The sequence below is a fragment of the Cervus canadensis genome, chromosome X (assembly GCF_019320065.1).
Source record: "Cervus canadensis isolate Bull #8, Minnesota chromosome X, ASM1932006v1, whole genome shotgun sequence".
Lineage (NCBI taxonomy): Eukaryota > Metazoa > Chordata > Mammalia > Artiodactyla > Cervidae > Cervus > Cervus canadensis.
In genome coordinates, this window is record NC_057419.1 from 120,264,085 (window position 1) to 120,274,232 (window position 10,148).

Genomic DNA, 10,148 nt, shown 5'->3' on the forward strand with positions numbered 1-10,148 from the left:
TTCAAACTGGGACAGTTTTGAGAGTGTAAAGGAACACTATTAATCAAGCCAGGACACTAGGCATAAACTGGTATGTAAGCAAACCTTATTTACCATTTAGCCTTAGCTGGCAAGCTCCTTGCCAGCAGTTGCCTTCCCTATTTTAGGGAGCTGTACTAGTCAGTATTTTGGGATGCAGAGACAGAAATAGATTGGGGGAGAAGATAAATAGAAAGTCAGCCTGTTTTCCCCTCTTTGTTTTGAATATTGAGACAGCCTTTTTTTTTTTTCATTTAATATGATCACTGGGAATATGAAGAGAGGTGACTGGATGACCCATACACCATGACAAGTGTTTGTCAGCTGATAACAGCCAAGTGAAAGGTTATGTGTATCACTCTGTGTGTAGCTCCCTGCTAAGCAGTTCCATTACAAAAAGTAAACTTAGAATGTATACAGGCCATTTTAGACTCCTGTTTGGCTTCAGGATTTGGGGTGTTTGAAGCCCAGCTAATGTCAGGATGACCTTTTCCTATGTTATTTTAGACACATAACTCACACATGTTCTCAAAAGCACAAGAGCTCATGTACATGTGTGTATGCAGACACACACACTCTCGCTGTTTGTAATATCTGGTGACCAACTTCAGAAGAGATCAGTATCGAGTGACAAGAGAATGTGGGCCATTGTCACATCTCCAGCAGGGAGTGATTATCATTCTGTTCGCCCTCTCCTATAGCATACTGGTTGCTTTGTTGTTTAGCCCCTAAGTCATTCCTCTCTTGCCACGCCATGGACTGCAGCCTGCCAGGCTGTGTGTTGCCATTTCCTTCTCCTGGAAATATTCCCGACCCAGGGATTTGAACCCACATCTCCTACATTGCAGGTGGATTCTTTACAGCTAAGCCACCAGGAAAGCCCATAGTATTTGCTTAGGGGAAGAAGGTATGTCCCTAGAGGAAACCGAGGGAGGTGCTTGCTACAAACCCTCTATCTCCCTGATGCATACCCTTCCTCCTTCTCCCTTACCTTTCTCACTTTCTTCCCTGTAGACCATATCTTCAACTTTCAGCTGACTCACAAATTTTTAGCCAGCAAGGACCTCTCAGTGTGAACAGAACTGAAGTGGTTATTGTATGCAAATGCAGGGTCAAATGACCCCACATAGAGCCCCAGTGGCATGCTATAAAAATCATCTATAGCTCCTGTTCTTTGACTTCCATGGGTCCCTCGGGAACTCTTTAGCCTCCGTGTCACCAAGCCACATGAAGTTTGCCCAAGATTTAGCTGCCTTTTGTAGAGGATCATTTTCAGAAGTTGATAGTGAACTTTCAGGAGCTAATGTACAAAGGGTATTTAATATTGTTTTCCTGTCTATACTATTGGTCCCCAGGACTTAAGCTTCTCCTAAGGATATGAACTAAGATTTTGCAGATATTTGGTAACTCTAACTGCTAATTAATGCTTTCTTTCCTATGGCTTGCACTAGGAAGTAGCCTAAGGTTACTAGGTGATTGTGCTTAGTCAGTCAATCATGTCCAATTTTCTGTGACCCCATGGACTGTAGCCTGCCAGGCTCCTCTGTCCATGGGGATTCTCCAGGCAAGAATACTAGAGTGGGTTGCCATGCACTCTTCCAGGGGATCATCCCAATACAGGGATTGAACCCAGGGTGATTGGGAAAGTACTTTGTTTTATGTTTACAATCCCAGAAGCAGTCAACTTTGTCCCTTACCCTTCTAGCTGAACCCTGGCATATACAGAAGTAGTATTATAGGACCATTATAAGTTAGAGCTTGAGCACAGTAAAGAGGTCAGCTTGTGCAACCGCTGATTCAGGAGGTGAGATCCCCTGCAGCTGTGGTACTCCCCTGCAGAGACTCCTATTTGACTTTGACATTGTTGTTCAGTCACTCAGTCTTTGCGACCCCATGGACTGCAGCACACCAGGCTTCCCTGTCCTTCACCATCTCCTAGAGCTTGCCCAACTCATGTCCATCGAGTCAGTGATGCCATCCAACTGTCTCGTCCTCTGTCGTCCCCTTCTCCTGCCTTCAATCTTTCCCAGTATCAGGGTCTTTTCCAAAGAGTTGGCACTTCACATTAGATAGCCAAAGTATTGGAGCTTCAGCTTTAGCATCAGTCTTTCCAATGAATATTCAGGACTGATTTCCTTTAGGATTGACTGGTTTGATCTCCTTGCAGTCCAGGAGACTTGCAAGAGTCTTCTCCAACACCACAGTTCAAAGGCATCAATTCTTCGGCACTCAGCTTTCTTTATGGTTCAACTCTCACATCCATACATGACTAATGGAAAAAACCATAGCTTTGACCGGATGGACCTTTATTGGCAGAGTAAGGTCTCTGTTTTTTAATATGCTGTCTAAGTTTGCAATAGCTTTTCTTCCAAGGAGCAAGTGTCTTTTTTTCTTTCTTTTCTCTTTTTTTTTTTTTTAAGCAAGTGTCTTTTAATTTCATGGCTGCAGCCACCATCTGCAGTGATTTTGGAACCCAAGAAAATAAAGTCTCTCACTGTTTCCATTGTTTCCCCATCTATTTGCCATGAAGTGATGGGACTGGATGCCATGGTCTTAGTTTTTTGAAGGTTGAGTTTTAAGCCAGCTTTTTCACTCTCCTCTTTCACTTTCATCAAGAGTTCTTCTTCACTTTCTGCCATAAGGGTGGTGTCACTGGCATAACTGAGGTTATTGATATTTCTCCCAGCAACCTCGATTTCAGCTTGTGCTTCATTCAGCCCAGCATTTTGCATGCTGTACTCTGCATATAATTTAAATAAATAGGATGACAATATACAGTCTTTGAGACTAGAGGTGAGGAATTCAAACTAAATTTTAGGAGTGTCTTGTCTTCTTTAACTCTTTCCTTCTTTCAGTCACTATAACTCTTCTCTTTCTTTGTCATTTCTCCCATAACCAGCCATGGAGTTCATATCACGTGCTGATTTTCTTTTTTTTTTTTACTTTTTTTTAATTTTAGTTTGTGAAACAAGTTTAACAAAAATATATTGAGAGTAAAAGCCAGAAACTGGTAAAGATAAACCAACCAAACCATCCACAAACGCTTCCCCGCGTGAGGGCCCCTCGGGGAGCTGCCCACAGGCCCGTGCTGCAGGTCCGCTGTGGGGCTAGGTCCACAGACGGAGCCGCTCCAGGGAGCCACATGCCATACTATTGGCTTCTAGGATGGAAAAGAAGCATTTTGAGGAAAAACTTCACATTAGTACAAAAAAAAAAACCAAAAACAAAAAACCATACAGCTGTTTCGTAAGCGCAATAGTCAAAACCCCGTTCCCAAGGCGTGCAGGGTCCCGGTCCGTGCCAGGCCCTACCGTGGGCTCCTCTCCTGAGTGACGCGGGCGGGGGCGGGGATTGGGCAACGTCATGAAGATGGGATGAGACCCTCAGGGAAACACTACCCTACCCCTCGGTGAGAGAAACGCATTTCATGTGCCAGTTAATCTTCAATCCTAAATTTGGCCTAGAACAACAGCGGGCACGGACGAGTTGAGGTTCAAGTGTGGCTGTGGTGCTGTGTAGTGAGGCTGTCTGTCCTGGGACGTCGGCGCCGCGCGGGGTAGCCGCGGGGCCCGGACGGTCAGTGCGGGCGCAGCGGGTGCTGCAGAGATGGCTCAGTGGTGGGGCGCTCCCTCCCGGGGAGGCCTGTGCCTCTGTGCCGGGGGGCCGGGGGCGGGGGCCTCCGCCGCTGCCAGGCCCAGCCCTCCGCCCGCCCGTGGCACCCCTGGTCGGACCCAGCCCCAGCCAGGCGCTATTTGCCTTCCGTGACCCTGCGCCAACACCGCCGCCGCCGCCGCCGCCCCTTGGCCTTGCCGGGCCCCGCGCAGGCGCAGGGCTGCTCGGTCTTGGCGCTCCGAGCTGGCTCCGCCCGGAAGTCGTGCTCGCTGCAGTAGGACCGCCCATCCTGCGTGGAGCTGAAGGCTGCCGCGTCCTGGTGCTCCTTGCAGAAGGAGTTGGGGCAGAAGTGGCAGAAGGCAGTGGAGGGTTTGCCACACACGTCACAGTAGTGCCAAGGGCACTCCCACTTCCCGAAGGGCCGCTTGCCCAGGCCCAGGCAGGGCAGGTGGTAGGCCTTGGTGCAGCACTTGCGGTCGCAGAGCACCAGCTGGCCACCGTCGCCGCAGCGGAAGCACTCGTCCTCCGAAGGCTTCTTCCCTTCGCCCTTCATGCGGCGCCTCCGGGCCTTCTTCTTGCTCTTCTTGCCCTTCTCCTCCGAGGACAAGGGTGCCGACGTCTTCGGCCTGTCACCAAGGAAGCCACTGCAGTTGGAGGCTCCGCAGAGACACACGGTCTTCTCGTTGCCCAGACAGTCAAGGTTGTAGTTGAAGGTCAACTCTGTCCCTGCGGGAATGTCGCACACGGCGAACAGGCCCACACGCGTGTCCCCGTTCACCGTCCACTTGAGGGCCTCGCAGTTGGGCTGGCAGCTGTGGTTCATGAACCGGGAGTAGTTCCCCTTGGGGCCGGCATCGATGATGCGGTCCTTGCCTATGGTGAGCATGTAGAAGTGGGTGATGTCATTCTCGTGCGCACGCTTGATTCTTGCCATGCACTCCTCCTCGTCAATCAGCTCGCCCACATACTCGTTCACAAACTCCCCCTTTCTGATGTCCCTCATGGCCACCAGGCCCCAGCCCTTGCCGTCCGTCTTGATGATCTTGGTCTCGGGGTACTGGCGCTTGGTGAAGCACTGGTTCTGGCAGAACTCGCCTGCGGGGCACACCTGCGGGTGGCACTCGAACATGAGCATGCGGTTCAGGCACTGCGAGTCGGAGCCGCACGGGTTCTCGTCGGTGGGCTTGCAGTTGCACTTGGGGATCTCGGAGATGTCCGCCGTGTGGACCTGCACCTTGCCATAGGGCTTGTTCACCTTGATGTGCTTGTAGGGCGGGGGCCTGCATTCGCTCTCCTGCGTTTCTCGGGCTTCCCTTTGAAGTTTGATTTCACGGAAACGGGCTTCGGCTTCTTGCAGTGCGTTTTTGAAGACTCTTCCGATCCCTCTGACCCCCTGGTAGCGGCTGCCCCGGTCCCCCTCCATGTACGGGAACACTCGCGCCTGATGCGTCCAGTAATAATCTTTAGACCCAAAGAAAAACACAGGGAATTCTCCAACCTCGTGCTTCATTTTCTGGATATTTGGGGGGACATTTTTGGGATGGCAAACTTCTGCCGGCCACCATCTGTAGTTCCCGAGCTTCACCCAGATGATGTCCTGGAAGTGCAGCTTCTTCCCGGCTCTGCAGTCGTTGCAGAACCAGCTGCCGTCCGGCATCTCGATGCTCAGGCAGTCGGGGTGGAAGGCCGCCGGGCAGGCCTCGCAGCACAGCAGGCTCCCCCCTTTGGAGCACACGAAGCACCAGCTCACGTTGACGTGCGCGTGGTGCCTCTTGCCCTTCCGGGCAGTGAAGTGGTTCGTGCAGATGATGCTGTTGGACGCAATCACCGAGCAGCCTGCGGCCAGACACGCATCCCCTCCGTGGTAGGCGACCGGGCACCGGACACACCGTAGCATCTTACCTTTCGATGGCCTTGGGTTCGAGGGGTTGGAGGCGTGGCAACTCAGGCAGCTGTGAAGCGGGCATCGGAAACCCCGGCTCTCGAACACCGTCAGGGGGAACCTGCGCACGCAGGCCTCGTGGTAGAACTTCCCGCACTGCGGCACCACGCAGCGCTTGACGTCGCTCTTGCTCTCCTTACACACAAAGCACGAGTGGATCCCTGAGGTGCACTCGCCACAGAGGAGGCGCCCCTCCGGCCTGCGGGAGAGGCCCAGGCAGGCCAGGTGGAAGGCGCCGCAGCAGGGGCCGTCGCACAGCACCAGGCTGCCCGGCTCCTCGCACAGCTGGCACACGTGCTCCTTCCTGGCTGTGGCTCCCCGCTCCGACCTCTTAGAAGAGACGGACGCCTCGGTCTGGGTTTCGTCCGCGCTCTCGTCCGGGGACTCCGGGGGCTCATCTCCGGGGCCGTCCGAGACCTCATTCTCAGTTAAGGACGCGGAAGGAGACGAGCTTTTGCTAAAGGTGAGGGTGGTGGCGTTTGCTGCGGGGGCCCGGTGGCGCTTCTTCAGGGGCTTGCAGGCATCAGACAGGTGTTTCGTGGCTGCCTGGCTCTTCAGCGAGGACGCTGCCTCAAGGGCCTTGCAAGAGTTCGTGCAGGCTGTTTTGTCAGTGATCATCTCTCTCTTCCGCAGGCCGTGCCTGTCGGTCCTCAGCCTCTTCCTGGGGGCCTCCTCAACGTCAGTGTCTTTGCTCAGGTCCTGGGTCCTCTTTGTGTGGTTTCTTTTCTTCCCATTTAAGTTACCAGAGTCTTCTTCGGACTGGGGTGGAGCCACGAGCGCAAACTTGGTGTGATAGCGGGCCTTCTGCTTCTCATTGAGCATGTTCCACTGCGACGCGAGCAGCTCTTCGATCTCCTCGGCAGATGCATCCGGGTGCTCGGCAACCAGGAACTGGGACGCCGCGTCGCTCCTCCTGCTCCTCGGGGTGGGGGCCGTGGCCTTCTTCCTGCCGGGGGGGGGGGGGAGGGGGGGAACCCCACGCCCCTCCTGGAGTCGGCCTCGGCAGTCTTCTGCGGCGTGGCCCGCCCCGGCCCTGGGTTGCCAGGGAGGTTCTCGGCGGAGCCGGACAGCTTGGCCCTCGGTCTCCTCTTGACGGGTGCGCCCTCCTCCCCCGAGGACTTAGGGCTGTCTGCAGCTTCTTCCCCAGCTCCTGAGGGCTCTGCCGCTTCTCCCAGTGACTCCACAGCCACGCTCGCCTCCTTGGCCACGTGGGGGTTGAGGCGGAGCTGGTCCCCCACGTAGAGGAAGGTGAACTTGGCTTACCGCCATGCGCGCGGTGGCCTCAGCCTGAACGAGGCCCATTTCCCACTGGGCCCTCAACTTCCCTGAAATGGGCTTCAACAGCTTAATTTTCTCAGCTTTCGTGGGTGCCTGCTTGGCACTTACCTGGCATAATTTTTCAAACTGTCCTTCTCCTTCAAAAGCTACAAGGCTCTTCTAAAATATCCAAGCTCTTTCTGGGGCATCACCAAAGAACTATACGTGATACTGGCGTGCACTCTTTTTCTGACCTTTCAGCTTGGTGTAACTGTGCAGGAGCGGGTCGGCAGAGACCATGCATGGCCACCAGGGGTAACCGGACACCTTGGACCACACCAGGTCCCCGACATTGTACTTCAGCAGCTGGTCTTTGTCGCTGCTGCTGTTCGGACAGGATTCTCTCTTAGCGGGAATCTTTTTGTCCGTGGGGCTGGAGACCCTGGGCACCAGGGCGGCCTCCACCCGTGCTCCAGCAAAGAGCTGCACTGCGCGCTTCTCTTGCGGCTCCTCCGGGCCTTGTGCTCTGGTCTCTGTCCGTCTGCTTCCGAATGGGACATGGCGGCCGCACCGTCGCCACACATGGAGGACTCAAAGAGAGGTTTCCCATTCATGTGCTGATTTTCCTGTCATGCGTTGATAGTTATGGCTACCATCTTGCTGGCTTCTAGTTCCCACAGCCACAAGTGGGTGTTTCACGGACCTCCTCTTTCCTTACATGGGATCAAACAAGGAACCCTACTTATGTTTCTCTACACGTTCATTCCTGTGTGTGGAGAATTAGAAAGCATAGGCTTCCTGAGCCACCAGGGATCTAAAAGGTTAGAATCTACTAAAGATAGATAACCACTAGTTTCTATGCATCTCAGATTCAAACCAACCTGCAAAAACTGCTACTCCTCAATTCTTTCATTCTCCTAATTAGAATTCACTCTCCCTAAGCACTTGTTTTAGTTCTATTTAACAGAAATCTCATTAGGCCTGGTATTACAGTACCTGTCTCTTCCATTGGATTGCTAGTTCTTTATAAAGGGAGATGAGAATGAGTTAACTCCATCATTCCATTTAACCCCATCATTGTGTCTGATACGCAGTGGTATCCAAAAAAGTTTTTACCTGAGACTTAATACACTTTTTAAATGATCTGTCTATTGCAAACCAACCTAGTTCTCAATACTGCAGTGATTTTATGAACTGCATATATAGACCCTTGATTCATTTAAAGTTCATTCTTTAAAAAAAAATAAATATCACAGGCCTATTATGTTCCAAACAGTTTGGAAATGGCAGGGAGTTTTAAACATTTCTGGTTTGGAGAGATGTAACACATGCAGTATAGATGTTATATCAGATTCTGGGTCTGGACAGCTTTACTTTGTTGTTGATTAAGCCCCTACCTTACAATCATGTAACAATCTCAAATGAATAAATATCCAAGTGCAAATCTATTCTCCTTCCCTCTAGATCTGTTTCTAGAGCTCTCAATACTCCCTTACACCTCAGCTCTCATGTTTCCCCATATCTCCCACCACATGGTAATAGGAGTGAACTAATCTACCTATTTGAGGGTGGTGGGGAGGAAACTTCAAGGAAGTCTTTTTGGAGGAGGCTGCAATAAAACTGGACCTTGAGGGATAGACAGAGATGAAGGGAAAGATCATCCAGAAAGAGACATTAGTAAAGGCAGGTATAAAAGCAGTGCAGAGAAGTAGTCACCAACTTTACTTTGAATTGGGATTAACTGGTATGAATAGGGTGTTTTCAAAAAGGCAAATTTCTGACACCCCCTCTTTTATCTCCAGAGATTTTGATTAAGGAATTTTTTGCTTGTTTGTTTTTTTTAAAAAAGATGTTCGGTCTCCTTCTATCATCACCAATCTCTTTTACCCATCTGGCTAACTTTGAATTTTCCCTTTCAGTGACTTTCTCTGTACTCTTTCCTGACCATAGGCTGTCCAATTCCTTCCCCTTTCCATTCATGGAGACACGGTGCAGTCTGTCTTTCTTTCCAAAAGCCCTTCTTGAGTGAAGCTTCTAGATGTGTGTTTTCCCTTGTTCTGAACTCTGATCTAAAGCACTGATTGGCCCTACCAAGCATTAAGGGACTGGTCTTTTTTTTTTTTTAAGATTTTTTTTTGATGTGGAACATTTTTTAAGTCTTTACTGAGTTTGTTACAATATTGCTTTTGTTTTTTTGTTTTGATATTTTGACCATGGGGCATGTAGGATCTTAGTTCTCCTACCAGGGATTGAACCCACACACTCTGCATTGGAAGGCAAAGTCTTAACTAATGAACCACCAGGAAAGTCCCAGGGTACTGGTCTTCTTAACAGCTTATTTTTAGGCAGTGAGAATTCTAGGTTGAGGAAAATCCTAACTGCTTTCAATTTCCTGTAGCACTTTGCATAGTGCCCTCTACATAGTACACACTCAGCAAATATTTACTAAGTTGATTTGGCTTAATGCATCATACTGGCTTTAACCAATACTTTACTTACTAGGTTGCAATGGGGAGTTTTGGGTCCTGAGTATAGGTGTAATCATAAGGATTTCAGTAATGGAAATTGAACATGTTATAAAGGGAATGAATGAAAACAGTGTTTCTTACAGATTTTCTGGCTTGAGTCATGGCCTGAATAGTTTATGATGAATTTAGAACCTATTAATGAAAGACTTTTTGGTAAGGAGAAATAATCTATCTCTGTAATAGTGATTTTCCCTATTAAAGTTGTTAAAGCCAGAAAGTTATGCCAAGTATGTAAGGCTCTGTGTGTGTGTGTGTGTGTGTGTGTGTACGTGCATGCATATACTTATGTTTGGATATGTGAAGTATTAACTAAAGAATGTGAATTTTTATGCAAGAATTTATTGCATCTTTAATAAAATTCACACCCAAGAGCTCATATCTTCCATTTTAATATTTTCTTTGATATCACCTTTGAAAGTAAGAGAAGTTCTGTTGTCCTTTCTGAAATTTGATATTTATTCTTAATATTTTGGAGGGGGATTGGAAGAAAAAGAACTCTGGATCAGAGATCCCAATCAATGTGAAGCAAATATGTGGTTATTTTTAAATTTTTCATTTGGGACCAAAAGCCTAAATAATTTTTATATCATTCTGTTCCTGAATCACTGTCTCTTTAGAAGCTTGGGTGTCATTGGGTTCAAGAACAGGTTTTATACACCATTGTCACAATTCCTTTGCATCTTTTTTCATATAGGGAAACCTCTCAGTATCTGGCTTCCCCCTAGGACACACAGGGAGACTGTCTTTAGGCAATGATATAAGAGCCAATGTGGCACTTCAGTATGGTTTTG

At 49.5% G+C, this 10,148-nt stretch overlaps 1 protein-coding gene across 1 annotated transcript; it reads right to left on the reverse strand.

The window, feature by feature from the left end:
* Positions 1–3,752: 3,752 nt before the first annotated feature.
* LOC122435443 (histone-lysine N-methyltransferase NSD2-like) lies at positions 3,753–7,443 on the reverse strand. The gene is given in 4 exon segments (XM_043459625.1): positions 3,753–6,532; positions 6,535–6,832; positions 6,834–7,293; positions 7,296–7,443. Coding segments are annotated over 4 exon segments (3,672 nt in total). The 3' UTR covers positions 3,753–3,766.
* Positions 7,444–10,148: the final 2,705 nt, after the last annotated feature.